Source organism: Protopterus annectens, chromosome 8.part0 (assembly GCF_019279795.1).
Source record: "Protopterus annectens isolate FY-2018-M chromosome 8.part0, PAN1.0, whole genome shotgun sequence".
Classification (NCBI taxonomy): domain Eukaryota; kingdom Metazoa; phylum Chordata; order Ceratodontiformes; family Protopteridae; genus Protopterus; species Protopterus annectens.
In genome coordinates, this window is record NC_056741.1 from 271,696,121 (window position 1) to 271,716,582 (window position 20,462).

The 20,462-nt window shown below is 38.2% G+C and overlaps 1 protein-coding gene across 1 annotated transcript in view; it reads left to right on the forward strand.

Moving 5' to 3' along the window:
- LOC122808221 (vomeronasal type-2 receptor 26-like) overlaps positions 1-20,462 on the forward strand; it is a 174,343-nt gene that overhangs the window by 109,311 nt on the left and 44,570 nt on the right. Inside the window, exon 4 of the mRNA XM_044079183.1 lies at positions 6,880-7,003. Within this exon, the coding sequence (XP_043935118.1) occupies positions 6,880-7,003 (124 nt within the window). The remainder of the gene's footprint in view (positions 1-6,879; positions 7,004-20,462) is intronic.

Below are 20,462 nucleotides of genomic sequence, written 5' to 3' on the forward strand. Positions count from 1 at the left end.
TAATGTGGTCAATGAAACTGTTGAGCATGCTGAGGTCACTGTTCCAACTGATAAAGATATCAATATAGTGGAAATAGCACCCCATATGTTGATAAAATGGGAGTTGTATACATTTTCAGCTTCCCATTTCCCCAGTTCTGTGTTAGCTAAGCTAGAGGCCATGGCCGCCCCCAGTGCTATGCTGGTGGTGTGTTTGAAGATGTGCTCGATGGACCTGAAGTCATTGTTTGTTAGTAGAATGGATAATAGGTATCCAAAAACTTCCATTTCAACAAGCAAAGCTGCAAAAATCCCTGATGTAAGTCTCAGTCATGGCCTTGATAAAGTAGCTGTGGAGAAGTACCATGTAGAGGGACTCCACATCAATAGTGAACAGAAAGGAATCCTTGTCAACTGGGATGTCCTTGATTTTCTGGAGGAAGTCCATAGAGTCTAAAACAAATGAGGGGTTATTCTCTGTGAGATGTTTGATGTTGTAGTCCAGGTATATGGCAATGGATTGCATAACAGAACTGCCATTTGCTTCCAGTGGCCTGTATGGAGGATTGGTAATATTCTTGTGAGGTATGGGATGCTGAAGAATTGAAGTAGTTTTAGGAATGGGACCATTAGAAAATCTGACAGTTTCTCACTGATCAATCATTCCTCATAGAGGTTGGTAATTTTGGTGCTGATTTGTTTGTATACCTCAGAAACGTCTCCAACATTTGTGTTGTTGTAGTATCGGATATCTCCAAGTAGGTTCAGGATTTTCTGTTTGTAGATATCTGTATCAGTGACCATAATACCCCCATAATTTTGATTGGTGATATATTTAAATTATTTAAACTATAGATGGAATTGTAACAATTCTGATTGGTGGTTTATGATCTCCCTGATAAGCCAATAGGAATGCGAGGACTAGGTTTACTTATCGGCACAAATTTGAATAAAGGGTTCAACCCACTCTTAAACACCTACACACACCGATTGACTACTAGGCCTAATCATTCCCATTCACTATACAATAAAAAACAGTGATTGAACCCTGTAATCCTCTGTGACACTAAGTAGCTCTTGGGTACAATAATAAAAGACTGGGAAACTTCTGTCTACTGGTTATTTGAGTGCTGACTGTATACTTCTTGGGGATTCAATAGAGCGCTGGTTGACTGATAAAGCAGAGACATACCTCTTTCTGGTGCATTTTCTACCTCTACTGAGCATTTTTGGTTGGGTATACTGGTCCTGTTTATTTTACTGGGACTAAAATACTAGTCTTAAGTCTAAAAGGACTAGGAGCTTCCATTTGATTGATGATGTTAGTTACATTGGGATTCCACACATTAAGTGATATGATACAAAAAATTTGGAGGATGAGAGAAAGAAAATACAGGGAATACTAGACAGGAGGGGATATAAATCATCCAACTAACTAGGTAGAACTGATTAATCAGAATGCTGATTCTCTCACTTATAGCATATGTACTAAGAAATATGCCAATGGACCCAATGGATACAAAAGAGAATGGAGGAGACTGAGTATGAAAAAAACAGGGCTGTGGACTTGCTCCCATACCCAAGCAGGCCTTTGCATATAACCTCCTTAAGTGAATAAGAAGAATGGGGAAGACCAACAGGCAAGATGAGAGAGGACAAATAGGATGGTGGTTAAATATAAAAGAATGAATGAGGAGGCACTAAGGAGGTGGGAATACTTGTCATGGGGACAAGGGAAAGAAAGAGACATATGCGAGGAAAGAAGATGGGGCACTTTTGCATGAAAGAAAAAGGTAGAAAATGGAAGGAAAAGAGGATAAGAGAAGAGGTGACATTAATGAAGGAAGGGGCAGGAGAGACAATATTTAAAACCCTACAGAAAGTAATACAGAAGTGCTGATTAATACAAAATGAATGATTGACAGACACCAGACTGAAAAAAAAGGCTGGAGAAGAGGGAGGAAGTAGAAATCTGTGAAAAGGAAAGAAAAGAGAAAAGAACATGGAGAGGCACATGGCAGAAAACAGAATAAAGGAAAAAGCATAATGATTTATGAAGAGCTGAAAGGGAAAGTGAAGGAATTCACAAAGACAGACATCAGGAAAGGATGTTAGAAGGAACAAGGATGGCAGACCATGGAAACTCAATGGAAAAAACATCCTCAAAAAAGATCAGAGATGCAGGAAATGCACAGGGGAGTGGGAACACATATTAAGAGTGTTTTACAGATGGTATTTAACAAAAAAAACAGACTCAAGATGATGGAGATCCATGAAAGAAGAGGCAGACATGAAACATATTGTGAAGTACGCCTAGACAGAAGAACCAGAAGGACGAGCTGGACAGGAGATTTCTAGACATTGCAAGATGTACAAAACAGAAGACAATGAGAGGGGTGGGAGAAAAAGGGAAGAATAGAGTAGCTACCACCAGTCTTAAGGGGCATGGGGTGAAAGTAATTAGAATAGTAAAGAGAAACGGAGAACGATTGGTCTAAAATAAAAACAGCACCATGCATGGGGATTGCACAATTTCTAATTTTGAATGAACATGAAAAATTAAGTGAAAAAGTTGAGAGACTTCCAATTACAATCAACATGACAAAAACAGAAACTAGATGTGACAAAGTTTTAACATAAGTGTATATTGTGATGCAAAATTTTTGATTATCCAATCACAAATATCTATGAGCTGACTATTGTCTGAAACCAAGACGTACTTACCTTAATGGTGACTATGTGATGTGGGTATTAAGGATTATCTTATATACTGCAATATGACCTACAATGTTGGAACTTCAACAGGGTCATCTTGGAGTAGTGAGAATATTGGCACCATTTCAATGTTATGTGTGGTGGTCAAGATAGAACAACAAGACTGAACAAGATAGAAGATCAACAAAAGGAACAGTTGGCAATGAAGTGCACTGGTCATCAGATCCACCAGAATGTGCACCACTGTGTCTGTGGGAATGGCCAAGATCAGCATGGCAGTGGATCCATGTTGCTTTTACCAGGTCATTTATGGAAACAGCAATTTTTCTCATACTCAATGAATGTTCTACATGGCCAGAGATCATTCCCATGAGTTCTTCTACTTCGTGCCACATCACTGATGTAGCAAGATGACTTTTTGCTAGAACTGGAGTGCTACGGCAACTAAAAAGAGATAATTGCCTTCAATTTCTTGTAGATGACTTCTAGACATTCCTTCATAAAAACGGCATTCAACATATTACATCTACTCTTGTCATTCAGCAACTAATAAGCCTTGTGAAACGTTTACAAAGCCCTAAATAAAAATTTGAATCATGGCAACTTATATATCTACTCTCCAGAAAAACATGTCCAGTTTCTTGCTCATATTCAGAAATACTGTTCATGCTATGACCAGTCAGAAGCCAGACATGTCGCTCATAGGACATCTTCTTCATTCAACACTGGACTTGTTGTTGCAAAACCTTCAACAGATTGTCCAAGACTGATAAATAAAGAATGACCAAAAGATAACACAGGGGCTGCATACAGCTTTAGTGCTAAACAGACAATCCTTACACTTTTCTCCCTGTAAAAATAAAGATGAAACTATGGCTGTAAAGAGCATTCAGAACAAGTATGTCACTTGCTTGTTTCCTTGCATGCTTGTTATGTTCTTTAGTGTCAATAAACCTAGGATAACCCCAGTCCACAAATAGCCTTGAAACAAATGTGATTTTCTTAATTAGATCCTCATGCCGAGATGTCATCCTAGCAGCTCGAATACATTGTTCCTTCACCAAGCATTTTTCTGTGAAAATGGGTGAGCACTGGTGAAGGGTAAGCACGAGTTGCAAAATTTAGGTTTCCTATAAACTTTGAACCTGAAACTACCTTCAACAATTTCAATCCCTGTGTCTATATAATTGATAGGATATTTATGATAAGAGTGTGTAAATTGCAAAAAGTAGTTGTTTTATTTAAATAGTTGATGAAGTCACTGATTTCTTCCTCAAGTCCATCCCAATAAATAAATATGTTGTCCAAGAATCTCAAATATAGATTAATGGATGCATAGAACTTTGAAGGAAACACATATAAATTCTTCCATCCCAATAGAACCAGGTTTGCACAGATCAGGGGGAAAACCACACCCATTGCATCACCTTTTGTTTGTCGAAAGGTTTCCTCCTCAAAAAATAAAAAAAATTGCTTTCCAAGACTACTCTAACCAATTCAAACAACAAGTTTACTTCTTCATTCTTCAATACATTAAAACAGGAAAGTGTTTCTTGAAATAAATCCAAAACTTTGTCTGAAGGAATGGAGGAAAACAAATCAACAATTTCTATGGTTAAAAAAAACACGTTCTCTGTTATTAATTCTAGGGTAAGCCTCCCCAGAAAGTCCCAAGACTCTCTTAACATATGGATTCTCTTTTGCAATACAAATTTCAAGGACCTATCAATATACACAGCTATGGCATGAGATTTTGATCCCTTCATGGCTACAATTGGCCTAAATGGTTGATTCCTAATATTCTTGTGAATTTTTGGAATTCCAAAAATTGATGAGACTTTCGGTTTATTAACACTCAAAAATTCATAGGTTTTAAAATAAATCTTTTCATCTATCCTTAAATCTTTGAGAAACAAATCTGTTGTATGATGTGCAATATTTATTTCATTTCTAGAAATCAAAGAATATGTTGAGCTATCATGAAGGATGTGAAACATAACGCTAGAATACTTTATGGTGTCATATAGCACTGTCCCCCCAACCCTTATCTGGCTATATTATTCTTCTATTAGAATTCTGGGTTAAGCCATTCAATGTCTATTTCTCTTTATGTGTGAAATTGTATGCTCTTTATAAATTTTTATCTACAGACAGATAATATAAGTCTGCCATACATGCTGTCTCAAGCACTTGTAAACTAGGATGCAAAATAGGATTAAAAATATATTTTCTTCTGTGTATTTTCTTTATGCTTTCTGATAACCTTTTCTGTGCCATCATAAAAGAGAGTCACATTTAATTTTCTAATAAATAATTTGAGCTCTACCAAAGTGTCATTAATATTAAGTTTACACAATGGCACAGATTTTAGCCCTTTTTCAAATACAGAAAAATGTTCAGGGCTGATTTGTACAGTACTGGAATTGTAAATGTGGTATCTTGTCAATGTGTGTGCAATTCTGTCTTCATGTCCCTCTATATCTATGTTTTTGCTTTTATTTTCCCTTTCCCTTTTCCTCTTGTCATTGTAAAATCTGAATTGTACTCTACATTATGTTTTTCCCTATCCAGGCTTCTCAAAGGGGGAAATTCTTCAATGTCAGCCACTCTTTTTTCAGTTATAAGGGCAGACTTATTACCATTCTGTTAGCTTCCAGTTTGGTCAGGTATAAAACACACCTGATGGTTAACATTCTTACCAAAAAAATTCTTTCCTATAAGAATTTACCCTTTATTTCCATTGAATTTAAATAGATATGCTACCATATTTGCATATTGCTTTAAATCCCTAAGTAACTTTTTCTGTTTACGCTAAACTATTTCATCACATCTTCGATCATTCTTAAGAAAAACATTCTCATAAGTGTTTTTGTAATAATAAAATAACAAATCACTTCTAGCAGTCATATTCAAGTTATCGGCTTCACATAGCAAATTATCGGTTTTCCATTTGCTGTACTTTATAATCAACTGCGTTAAGTTCAAACCCATGAATATCAAACAAACCAATAAAATATTTAACCATTTCATCATTATATTCAAGATCAATGGGGAACTTAAATGTCTGCAAAGCTTGAGGCACTAGCTGCCTTTTAATGCACTCCTCTAAACACATGTTGTCTAATTTAATATAATTGATAAGTTAATAATGAATTTATCAAAGTGTGATTCAGGAATTTAGCACACTCTAGCTTTTCAGGCTTCTCATCTAATCCACTCACATGAGGAGTACATTAAATTTTGTCATAGAAAGCTGCCATTACTTTTACTTCTGCAGACATTTCTATAAGTATTTCTTCACTTCAGATACCATGTGGCGTATGGGGGTGGGGTAGTAACTAATACAAGAGCACTGAGGATGTCATCTAACCTTCAAGATGTATGAATTCAAAGCCATTGGCAACTTCTTAAAACTAGCTTATTATCATTTAAATATATGTATATATTCAGTATTGTACACCCCTTATGTGTGTTTGGGGTGCCCTTCCCCACCACTACTAACTAACAAAATAATCTTTAAGATCAGTGAATATGTAAGGAAACATACATTTTCCTTAGTTTTGTGACTCCTGGGAAATGTATTTAATCTAAAATACTGATGTTGGTCCCTTTTTTCCAGATTTGATGAAGTAAATTTGGTAAAAGTCATAAAATAAATATTTTCATTGAATGATACTCTTTCCATTGTGTTTGACTGAACTTTATAAGGATTATCATTGGTTTGATGTAAGCTACAAGACTGAGATGAGTAATAAAAGAAAAAAGGTGAAAAGTTATATTGTTTTGTTGTATTTTACATAGCAGCAAATAGAAAAAAAAATATTTTTCAAACAAGTGCTCGCTAAATTAACTCAACATCAAGAATAAACAGCTATTTAATGCTGGTTGTTTCCTTTATATGGCCACAGCATGATTTGCTGACTATATGATCCTGTGAAATTTATCAAGGGAGCAAATTTCTTTACCACATCACCCAAAAGCATACAGAAAAGATGCCACATAAGGTACTTCCATTCCTTAATGAAAACTAAGGCTCGTACACATTCATCCCATTCTCCACCACCATAGTATCAATACAGAGGCACCACTTGTTGGGTTTGAACCACATTTTTCCCAAACTACAGGTGAATATGTATTTGAATTTTTACTAAGTAACACTGATACAATTGTAATCCTTTTGTCTAGATCCCTCGCTCTGTGTGTAGTGAAAGCTGCTCTCCTGGGTACAGAAAGGCTCCACAAAAAGGACAGCCAGTGTGTTGCTTTAACTGTGTTCCGTGTTCAAAAGGAGAGATCTCAAACGCAACAGGTAATTATGAATAGTTCTTACATTTAACATGTAGGCCTTTGGTCAAGATATTCATCTTGCTTAAGAGAAGGCAGGACTGGCAGTCATATTTCAGAAAAGGGTGCAAGAAGTCTGCAGCTATACTCTTTAACAGGCACAATTAAAAAGGAAAATGAAAAAGTAATGAATTACTAAGGTTAGTTATAATGTAAATATTCATTCTTCTTGCTTTACTTAGAGTGTGATGATGTAGATATACCTACAGTCTATGGGTCAGGGTGATAAAGCTGAGACAGATGACCCAAGTTCAAGTAGCAGTTCGACACAAGTTTGAGTAGCAGCTCTGGTACTTAATGAGCTGGATGGTAGCATAGCAAATGAGTGACACACAATTCGTCCCATCCTGCTGGGAGGAATCAGTGCTGGTTCAAGGCCAAATGGAGCCCTAGACAGGGTAATGGACCAAGGCCACCTCCTTCCACAGCCATTCCCATGTCCCCATTACATGCCTGTCTCTCACCAGTTACTATGAACTCTGTTCAAACCTGCCCATGTGTATACTGTTTTCTTCTTTACTTTTACAATCACTACAAATATTTGTATTTAATTTAAAACTTTTATTTCATAGGTTCCAGGTGGCATAATGGTTAAGGTCTTCACCTCCCATGAACAAGGTAAAAGCTTCAGTCCTGACTGCTGACCAATGCCTGTTTGGAGTTTGCACGTTCTCTCTGTGTCTCACTGGGGTTCCTCTCACCTCCAAAAAACATGCTGAGTTTCTCCGTCTCAAAAACTTACCAATGAATGGAGTTGCGGGCAGCAGCACATATTTTACATGGTGCCCTACAGGGGGAAGAGTTGTATAGACCAACCACTTTGGGCATCTACTGTGGTGTGCAGTATCCTCAAGATAGGAGAGCATGGATCACAGACTGCATGATGTGGAATGGCTAGCCACTCAACGGTGTAAAATATAGCTCTAGATGATTGGTCAGGTTGACTAATGTCACCAAAATGGGCATGGGTAGTTACTGGTGATAAGTGGGTTGTGAACCTGGCTTACTCAGACTTATGCCAGGGACCCATGCTAATGGTGGTCTATGTGTCTATAATGCTATGTGTCCCTATTGGCCAGTGTGTGCCCATGATAAAACTCAGCAGCCCTGGATCAATAACCTACTGGCTGGCTGGTGTCTAGTTGCCCAGCCTTGGTTACCTGAGATAGCTCTGTTAAGCAAAAGCTGGATGTAATACCAACCAATCAGCCAAACATGAACTGAGAATTGCTACACTTAATATAGGTTTACTGCTAGGATGCAGCTTGGAGAGCGGATGACATGATGATATGAAGGAGGCTGGACATTCTATGTATCCAAGAGACAAGATGGAAGGGCAGTGCAGCAAAGCCACTTGGCTTGGGATCCAGAGTCTACTACTCAGGAGGATGACAGACTAGAAATGACGTCGGAATTGTGGTGAGAGAGAAGCTTCAGAAGGCAGTGTGGGCTGGTAATATTGCCACAACATTTTATCAACTAAATCAGCTTTGCAATAAGAAATGGCTGGCAAACAGCAACAGATTCATAGTTACTAGGCATGCAGTCCTGGAGACTGTGAAGGAGCCTAGCCTAAATTCCCAATTGAACCAAAGCTTTGTTTGGTTAAGTTAAGTGACTTATTCAGTCACACAGAAGGTTATATGAAGGCAGAAAGATTCAAACTTTGCAACCTTGCCACAGGAAGCAGATTGTTAACAAGTCAGTGCTTTAGTCCTCTGTGTTAACTGCCAGAGTAACAGTTTTCAACTAAGTGCTGAAACACTTTACAATTTGATCTTATAACAGTGACTACATAATGAATGCTGAAGCTCAGACTGTTCTGATCATCACTCCAAATAATGCAGAGTAGACTATATGACCTGACAAAATTCAGTCAGAAATATTACTGTTTGCAGTAGACCTACATCTCTATCCCATCTGACATCACTCAGTACAGTTCTGACCTACTTGAATGGCTAATAATGCTGTATTGTTGCGGCATACACATCCAGAGTCAACAAAGCCAGATTGTGGACAAATGGGTCCCTATGTGGGGTAATGAATCAGGTCCCTGTCAGCCATACCAATATCCTATTACATGGCTGTCTCTCCTCAGTTACCATAAAAACTGTGCAAACCTTTCAATGTACTTACTATTTTGTTCTTTACTTTTAAATTTGTCAGAGATTTGGATTTGATTTATAACTTTTATTTCAAATTTTACAGAAAAACATATGCACTGAAAGCTATTTTCTAGGCAAAACATTCTCACCTTGAAAACAGACTTAGCATGAGAAACAATAAACTTATTTTCCTTTGAAACCCAAATTTAGTGAAAATGCATCTGGTAAGCCAATAAACTACAAGAGACATTATGGGATTCATAATCAAGTAGAATATTACGAAATAATAATTAGAGACTGTGTGAAGGATGCAGGAATTCAAAAGACAAATGTGCAAAGTATTTGCTAACAGACTAGGACAACCAACTGGATGCAAGTGTCCTCCTTTCAGGAGTAGCCTAGGAGTACTGTCAGGTGAAGTAACTTGTTCAAAGTCACACAGAAGACAAAAGAAGGGTGAGGGCCTCAAACACTCTACTATAAGAATCAGCTCTTTAACAGTTCATAGCCTTACTCATCTGCACTAAGTGCTAGACAAACTGTTGTAGCCAAACAGTGTATTTCTCACCTATGTTTTTACAAAAACAGGCTAAATAAAAAATGTATTTATAGTTAAAATATTAACTTTAAACTCATAGAAGTCAAGCTGTTCAGTTAACTCATAGCTAAATAGCAAACAGACTGTCAACAAAACAAGGAAACTAAAGATCATGGTTCATGTGATGATGTTCCTATTTACTACAATTTAATTACTTCCTTCACACCATAAGTATTCTGTTTCATAGGTAGTTAGGTACTTTTCCGTTAACGGGACAACAGTTTTTTTTTTTAGCGTGGTTTTAATGTTCTCTTTGTTGTCAGAGTGCTAGTGATTGTGTGAGATGTCAGTACTGCTTACCCAGCGCTAACACTTTGGCATTTCTCACAGTGAAGTACTGATTTATCTCCCATTTGCCAAGACTATAGGCCAGGGTCATCATTTTTGATCCTCCATGTCTGTGGTTGAGCGATCAAGTGGCGAGAAGGACTAGCGGCTGTACTTCAGTGATGACAGCTTTTGTGGAGAGCGGAGGTCTGTTGTGGTCATTGTCACTGACTGTCTGGTCATTTCTACTTTACTGTGCTCTTGCCCTTTCTCACACCTGATAAGCGGCAAATTGTGTGTGATATCCTTTTGGTTTTCAGTGAATGTGTTCCTCTTCTGCCATCTGCTTTAATATTTTAGTTGTAACACTTGATGGAAACTGTCAGACGAGCAAACTGATCTGTGAAGTTTGTCCAAACCAGGCATTGTAGGTTGCGTTCAACCTTTTCTGAAATATTTATCACCACAGCTACACATTACTTGAGAAAATGTAGAACATGTTTTCCCCAACTGCTGTTCCACTACGTGATGTTTTCAGACCAAATATGTAAGTATACATGTGGAATAGGTTCTGCATACTACTGAGGTGACATGATTTACTTTGTTTAATGGGCATGCCTAGCCATTCTGTAGTTAATTGTTAGTTTTCTGTCAGCCGGCAGTCAGAAATGTCCAAAACAGTTTATGACTCATAACCATGCAAAACACTTTGCGGTAACTGATTTTATTTTTCTTTAGCTGGTGCAGAGAGCATGTGAAGGCTCTTTTTGAAAATATTTACAAAGTCTGAATCAGGGACAAACCATGCCCAAAAAACCTGTTGCGCCGTTAATGGAAAAGTACCGGTAGTTACAAGGCTTAAAGTGTAGGAGATAACTGAAAAGCCTAGACCAAATTTCTAGTTGCCCCAAAATACTGTTTGGTTAAGTGAACAGGGTATACATATGAGCTAAAATCAGAGATGTTCTGTAAAACTGGAGACAGATAGAAGCAAACTAATCTACATTGCTTAAAAAGTTGACAGAGTATATTGTTCACCTTGATGACACCCCTCTCACACTATGCTGACTAGTTCAGTCTGGAAGAAATAAGCATTCCTAATACTTTTTTACAAATTCCCACCTCATCCTTACCATCACATCCTATGTACAACTGAATTAACAAGTCATTCAGTTTGTATGTTTGCCAATCTAGGTACAGTATGTATCTGTCTTTCTAGCTAACTGCCTGCCTGTCTGTCTATCAATTTTTTAATCCATCTATTTGTTCTTTTACTCTGTAGTATCAACCAGATTTAAGTAGATAAATGAATCATACTACTCATCAGTATAGCCAGACATCAGTTTCATAACACTGCACATACAAACACTTTTGATAACATGGATCAATTTGATTTGTGCAGTACAAAAAGCTTTAATAACACATACAAAATACAATTCTTATAGGAAGGAACCCAAGTTGGAATTCATAATAAAGTAGCGCAGTATGTACAAAAATCTGTTGTGGGACAGTGTATTAAGTGGTGGAGTGCAACACACCATGTATACAAATGGCTACATAATGACATGCAGATGACTACCAAAATGTGACAGCAATGACATGCAAATGTATATAACCAAACACTGCTGTGATTCACTGTCTCCATTAGAGGAACTTGTGTTCCACAATGAATGACTATGCAAAATGTCAGAGCACATTGTGAATGCCAGTACTACAGACAGCAGTACCACCTGGCATCATGGTAGGTCTTGCTCAATGACATCTTCTTATACTATATGCTGCCAGCCCCCACCAGTAACATGAAATGCCAGATGGTGGCAGTCAAAGCACTATAGATTATGGATCATATACTTGTACTAACCAGAAGATAGTTAACCACTCCTGTGTTAATTGGGACATTGTAGGGCTTCTGATGGACAAGTGCCGTGAACAAGCAGAATCTACATGAATGCATGTGCTTGTTTTACTTTGGAGACAAAGTATGCATGGCATTTACAATCTTAGCTACAGAGACCAAATCAGTGCATTTTACTATATCACAGACACCAGCTTCAAGATTCCTCAGTCAGATAAATGTGGCATGTGCCACCACAGACCTCATCAGACTAATGATAATACTGTCTCTTGATTCTGTGTCCTCACAGTGCTGCTGACAGTGCTAGATGTCATCTTCCCAAATACCATGCAATACAGCAGTTAGTTCCATGCTGGACTGTGTTGCAGCAGAGTGCAGATGGATGACATCCCTGCACATCTTATTGATTGATCCCAAACACTGCCAGATGTTAGGGGCCAGTTGTAACACATGATGGTGTCAAACATCACTACAAGGTTGTGCTATGGTAGGTATACCCATATCTGATGCAGTGCACTTATCTGCTACAGTAGCCACATCTGGAGCACTGGTGGTGCTTACAATCAGGGGAAGACCCTCCCCGTCTGAAAATGGTGAGTTCTCCAAATGTACAGCCAAGTGCTTTTGTGAGAATGAGGCTGTAGCACTCTGTGCAGAGGCTACATGAGCAACATTTTGTTATCTGACTGCAATACTAGCAGAAGTGTTTTGGTAACATTGTTGGTCCTTGCATGGGTGGCTCCATCACTCCTTTGTCCTGCCCCAGCCCCAGCAAGTGTCATTGTAGCACCATTCTGGTTTGTGAATACCCAAAATGGAAACATCCAACTGAACAAAATTGCACAAGGTAGAAATGTGATGTGGTATATTCATGTAAGGGGTGTTCATGCAACATCCTGATGTACAGTACTAGCATGCTTCCCCTGTTATCCTGCCTTTGTTTTCCTCTTGATGATCCTGTGATTAAAAAAAAAAACAGTAAAAAATTGTGATCCTTCTACAGTCTGTATTTGCACTGTGGGTGTTGGAAAATCCCAGCTCTGACATCCTCACGTCTGGGGATTGTCACTGCACCTGTTTATTCACTCAGAGATAATACAAACTCCTTCACATAAATCAATTTAGTAGCCTGTGTTGGGCTCACTCTTGTGGCTAACTTCTCAGTTAACTGTTGTGCCTTCATCTTAACATCAATATGACTGCTTTGATGTGTGATTACACAGGCCCATGGCACTAATGTCATGAAATGGTGACTGTTATGCCTGCTGAAGTAAATGCTGATCATCAACCCCTTCTCCAAAAGGTAATTGCCTCGTGAGTGTCTGCAGTGGGATCCCATTTTCAGCAGGACTGAAGTTTTCCAGCATTTACCTACTACCATTTCCTGAAAACATGATAACACCTGTGAAAACACACTATCACTATATACTGTGTACAACAGCTAGACCAAATAAGAAAGCTAAAAAATGGTTGGCCTAAGGAAGATTTTTGGGAATGACTTCACACAGAAAGGGTAATGGCTGATTTTTAGATTTTCTACTGAAGCTGCAGTATGTGAAATAAAGAGCGAGTTCCAAAATTCACAGTACTCTGCATTTAATAAGCTGGATGTCTGCTACATATACATGCTGCAGATTGTAAGTCTCCTTTATTTAATTCTCCTTTATTCCTACCCTCCTTTCTATATGGACATATTATATATGTAAGTGCCACAATACATCCAACCAGATCAAAATAAGCTTTTTATTTCCTATGTTATAGAAATTAATATGTATTTTGTTTTTAAATGTTTTAATCTTGTGTTTCTGAGTGTTAGTATCCTACAATCCTAATAGCAGTAGGAGGAATTATGTTATGAGGTGTGCAAATAACATTTTAATTACCTGACTAGATTTTTGGCCAAATGTCTTCACATTTTCATAAGCTTTTTTCCAGATTTTCCCTGTCTTTGGGTGGAGAAAAACAAAACAGAGTTTCATATTATTTGGCATTATATGAAATTATTAGGGGTAGAAATGACAATTTTAGCCCTTATTAGGCAAGAGTGTCCCTAGTGATAAAAAAGGTGATGAGTAAAAAGGAAACGATAGTAAAGATAATAAGGTCTGGAATTTTATAGGTTCTTATGAAAACAGTATGTTATTCAAATCTGGTTTTGGGAGCCATGTTATAAAAAAATCTCATTAAAGGAAATTGGAAGGTGTTTGAATGTGACCTGAAGGTGCTAGAGGAAGTAGGTGAGCAACCTTTATTTGGTTTTAATATGCATAATCATTTGAAAAAAGTGGGTTTTGTGATAGAGATAGTAGCAACAGTACTTTAAGGAAAAGGTCTAAGAAGCATGAGGATTGCCAACAATGTAGTTTGATTCATCCATCCATCTATCCTCAGCCCTTTCCCATTTTGCACATGGGGTTGGGGTGTCACTTCAACAGTGACAATCATTTCAAGCCATGACTTACACTGCCAGATGGCTAGCCCTGCTATGGTAGTTCATACATACCACTCACTTGCACCTACAGCCAATTTAGAGTGTCCAATCCACCTATTGCATGTCTTTGAAATGTGGCAGGAAACCAGAGCATCTGGTGGAAACCCACGTGACCACAGGGAAGACATACAGACTCCACACAGAAGGTTGAGAATTAAAGCAGAGAACTTCTTTTTGTGAGGAGACAACAATAACCACTTCACCACTATGGCCATCTCAAATGTAGCTTTATATATGAGGATGGTGATATAAGATTTCCCAGTACTGATTATACAGTCTGTTTCTATCATAGCTATAATTGTAAAACCCTGGAGTTGTTTGTTTGGCTTTTGTAATTTCTGTTATTCGTTTTATGTGCAAAAACTGAGCAAACCTTTCAAAAAAGGATCTTTGAGCACATCTATGATATTAACCATAAAAAAAGAGACCAATGCTCTTTATAGACACAGTGTTATTTGCACAGAAATTAAGAAATTCTAGTTCTTCATTTTAGAACAAGTGGCCAGGAATACCAGGGGTGACCCTTGGGAACATACCTTGGAATACAGGGAACTATTATGGCAAGTGGGACTAAATGCAAGTAAAAAACAGGATTAAATTATGTTTTCTCATTGACCAGCTTGTTGAAGCTGAGGGCAGCAAAGTTATAGTTATTCCCCTTTTAGCCTTGGCGAATGTCCAAAATGTTTTTTAAAAAAATATTTTTAAATGTTTTTGTGTGTTACTGTTCAGTTTGATTTGGTAAAAAATAGTGTTTCATATTAGGTTGCATTATTTTGGGATTATTCATATAAATAAATATATATATATATATATATATATATATATATATATAAGTGTGTGTGTGTGTGTGTGTGTGTGTGTGTGTGTGTGTGGGTGTGTGAGTGTGTGTATTTTTTAAACTGTGTATATATAGGGATCCATCAATATGTTCGAAGTTTCACTACTTCGAACCCCACCTCACCGAGTCCACTTGTTCGAAGTAGTGAAACTTCGAACATTGACTTTGGCAGTCACACTACAGCACGGAATGGGAATATTCCTTTTTCCCCACTGTAGTGCAATCTCGGAGTTGGTATATTTAAGTAGGGGGGGCCACAGCCCCCCACATGGGGGGTGCAGGGGTGCTTTCTCCCCTGCAAAAATATGTTTTAGTGTTTTTGTTTTATTTTTGGTAGCCGAGGAACTAGACTTCAGCGAAAGTGCACTTTCATTTAAGTGGAATTTCACTGAAGTGTAGGGTAAGCAGTAGACCCATATATATATATATATATATATATATATATATATATATATATATATATATATATATATATCTATATAATATGATTGTGTGTCTGTTTTTTTAACTGTGTTTTTAAGTGTATGAGATTGAGAGAGCTTCTAAGTGTGACTAGGCTCATATGCACATTGTGTAGAAACAGCTATTCAGTAACACTTATTAGGTGCTGCCCAATTAGCATAATTGTGCTGAAAGCCTCCAATTTATGCAGCATGAACACCAGTAGCCACCATGAACCACACTAAGAAATGGAAGATTACAATCAGGCAACCTCCCAGAACTGTGTAACTGAATTAGAAACTTACCATACTAAAGGCCACACTTGTCTGCCAGGATACTATGAACTTCAGAAGTTGTATTTACTTGTTGCCCTCCCATAAAATGTTTTAGTTAAAACTGCATAGCTAATGTACTTATTGAACCATTTGTTAAGGTTGTAATTTAGAAGTGCATTCCTAATTGCTGTCAGGTGCTTCAAGCAACAAAGGATTAACTTGCCACAGAAAGGAGCAAACCCTTCTACAATAAAGTTGCACAACATGTATCTGCCAATATGTTCCTTTAAGTTTAGCTGTGGAATTATATAGGTGTCAGGCCTGCATAGTTTTATTATGAAAGGCTTTGTACAGGTCACTAGCTCCTTAAGCCATGGTAGGCCATTTGTACAGGTCCCTAGCTCCTTAAGCCATGGTAGGCCATGGACAAGCTAAACCCACTCCTGTACTTTGTGTCATATCTATGCTATACTGCGAGTGTCTGTACAAACTGTTTTCTTTTGGAGGGGTACGGGTAAATAAGGCCATTTTCATGTAATTAAGAATGCAGAATACATCAGCATGATGGTGTATACATGGGCAACAAGTATAGGAGAGATTGTATTATGGCTAATGTAGACATACTTTGCCTGTTTGATGTTTGACACATTACAGATTAGTATGTATTCCTCCCATAAAAAGGATAATGACATTATACCAGTACACCTGTAGACTACAGGTACAGATATCTGTGTACCTGGATGACACACTCTGTAACAGAAACATACACCCTCCCTTAAAGATGTGTCTGCACTGTAACTGAACTAAGTCTGCCTTTAAACAGGCTTTGTCTATATCTGCATCTGCTGCACCTCTTCGTATATGCAGTCATATTAGATGTATATAGTGTGACATCCCCACGCTGGGCCAGTAATCAAGGAGCCTGAATTCTCACCACTGACAATGGAAAGGGAAGTGCACTTGGAATACGAAAGGATACACTCAGTATTTCCAGATGCAGAGCCCTCTGCATCAAGCAGAATTTCCCTTAATTCATTATATCCGAGTGATGCTTCCAGGTGCATCTGCAGTTAACTCCTACTGATGCCTCAAGGTGTCAAATATTGCTTGTTCATATTTGCATCAACAATTCCAAAACCTTGCTATGTACAAGGTGTTAAAAGATTTCATCTTAACGCTTACACAATTGCAAACTGAATTGCATTAATATTTGACTTCTGTCTAGCGCAGGGAAATAGATATTAACTGTTGTTTTTATGATATTAATTTATATGGATATAATTTCCACATTTTTCTAAATATCTCAACAACCAGGTAACACAGACAGAACTCCTTAGCCTCAAATGAAAGCTCTCAGCTAGATGAATAAAATGCTGCTTATAGTATATATCTGTAACTTGAGTGGTTGCTGAGATATTGTAAGTTGTTTACAAAATATTACAAATGTAATAGTTACTGTGTCTACTGTGACTCAAAAAAATTGGTTTAAAACCTAGAACCTAAAGAATACTACCACTATAAAAATAGTTTGTGCTGAAGAGTTTGCCATTTACACTTCTTTCATAATCCCTATGGCTCCAGACATATGAACATTTGTTTGAAATGTGAGGACATAATTTAGTTCTGTCACAAGGCTAAGGCTCCACCCACTGGCAGTTACAGTACAAACTTCCTGAGTTCCATTGGAGTGAATGAGTTAAGAGCTCAAAGGGCAACCACTCAGCCCACGGTCTGAGTGATCTCTATCTGCCTCTCCCCAGGTTCCCAGTAAGGCAACCCACTGGCACTGTGAAACCAGTGCTTCATATCCCTTCCCCAAGTAGCTGACACCCATACTCTTTGAGATTTAATTTTCAGACACACATGCACACACACACACACACACACACACACACACACACACACACACACACACACACACACACACACACACACACACACACACACATGGGAAAGGCTGACACAGATTATCTGGTCTACCAAGTTTGTCCGGACTAAAAGTTGGATTTACTGCCACCAATCAGTTATTATAAGGCTCTTAAAAGGGTACCCAATGATGTTGAGTGAAATTAATATTAATACAAATGGTAATGTTAAGAAAACAGCAAGTCTTTCAGCAGTAGCCAGAGTTATCACCAAATAAATATATGCAAATACTCTTAAAGCTTAAATATTTTCTAAAAAGGACCAGCCACAATGAAAAGTTTAATTTATTTAACAATAAATACTAAAAGAACTAGAAAATACTAAATATATATTTATAGTAAACCACAGAGTTTAAATCACAGAAATATTAAAAATAACACTGATGGAAAGACTCACAAAAATAATGAAGAACAATCTCTAAATTAGACTTCACTATATTCCTGAGTGAATCTAGGCGAATTACTATTCCCTAATAATTTACTTGATTGAGCAATGCACAGTGAAATATGTTTGGAGTCTTTCTTGTCTAGTTCCCCAAAACAGAATACTAAATATGCAGAGACTGCTGCCTGTAAAATATAATATCCAAGATGGCTTGCAGAATGACTTCATCTGGTCACCTGACATTTCGAAGCTGAAACAGAAATTTAGCACAGATGGCTACAATACATGTCTAAATGTTTATGGCAGTGCCTGAGGCTTCCCCTCTATTTTATGAGGTAATGAACAAAGGCTTCTTCAAGACCCACTGACTCTGGTTGTATTCAGCACTGTGGTGTGCCAGTTAAGTGGTATAACAGCTCATTTACATTTCCCTTATTTTCTTAAAATAATCTAGCTGGTTAACCTCTAATGTCCCAGTATCTTCTATTAAAACATATACATTTAATTCAGTTACAATAATACATGTACATAGATTAGTACTAAGCTAACTGCCCTTGCGAGCCATTTTAAGCCTAGCCAATTATCCCTTGTGAGACTCAAACCCTGCATCTTGTGTTTGTAAGGCAAACACTTTAGCCATTAGGCCACCCTCCCACACATTTCTTTTCATTCCAGCAGGGCACACTGTTGATAGATTTTAACACAGTCAAACCTCACAAATACATTTTCAGCAAAAGCATCTGTACAAATCAGTTTGATATACAAATGACATATAATTATTTACAAAATTCCAGCTAGCTGTGCTGGTAGGAGTCATACATCCACTGCCCTATTTCTCCTGGCATGGCTGGCAGAACCTCCTATCGTCACATATGATTACAACCAAATCCCATTAAAGACATGCCAGCTGGAGGGTCAACTACTAGTACTCATCAAATGGGTGATAGTTAACTGTACAATATTGTAGTATAATATTGCTTGATGATGTCAACTGTACATTTGTCTTCCCATTTGTACATTGCTATTTTTGTGAGAGGCACTGAATAAGAGGTAACAAACACTGTTCATGGGTATGCAGCTGTTTATGTTATAGCCCACATATACATAGGTTCATAGGTTCATACTAGGCTACCTGCCCTAGGGCATTTATAAGCCTAGCCAGAGTGTGTTTGGATTTCGCCACCCATTTTAAATTAATTTTGCTATGCCCTTTTTCGAGGTTAGTATACTGTGCCTCTGTCTAACAGTGACACAGAAGTGATACCTGGGGTAAACCTACGATCTCCCATCCACTCATCAAGATTCCTCTTGAAGAGAGTCAATGAGGGACTCTGCCTAACCTGGACTGGGATTTTATTCCAGAGTGAAGGGAGCCTCTGGGTTATGAATCTGTCCCTCCAGCATGTCCTATTTATTTCAGTGCTGAGGTTCAAGTCTCTCGAGTGCATAGCTCGATGGGATTTGGATTTTCTGAGGTGCAGCATGTCCATTAATTCCAGGTTGGACATGGCTTTATACGTCAGACATAGATCGCCTCTGAGCAGGTGGTATGCCACTGAGTAGAGCTGGAGTTTCTTTAACCGGGCAGAATATGGCATCTGTTTGAGCCCTTTGATCCTCTTGGTGAGGTACTTTTGGGGTCTTTCCAGATGCTGCAGGTATTTGGTAAGGTACATCCCAAAAGTGGCATTGTACTCAATTATGGGCCTGATGAGGATGAGTAAAGAGGCACGATGACCTCCCCTGATCTAGATGTGAATCCCTTCATGATTAGGTGGGCTATATAAAATGTTTTTCTAACCACTTTGGCCACGTGGTTGTCAAATGAGAGATTGCTATCAACTTGGGTCCCCAGGTCCCTAATTACTTCTTCTGTACTTAATGGATTACCACCTATGTGGTAATTTGTGGGCACTTTGTTTTCGCCAAAGGGGATGACTATACACTTTTTGGCGTTTAGCTTGAGGCCATGGCTCTGGCACCAGTTGTCTGTTTCTATGAGGCCCTTTTGGAGGATGCTTGTGTCGGCTTGAGAGTCAATTATGGCGCCCAATTTGCAGTCATCTGCGAACTTGGTCAGCCACAGTCCTTCCGTGTTGGCTTGTACCTCTGAGAAATATATACCGAACAACAGAGGTCCCAGGACTGAGCCTTGTGGGACGCCACTTGTAACTGGTTTGGAGTCTGACATGGCTCCAGCAATTCTAAGCATGTGGGTTCTGTCCTTGAGCCAGTTTGCAA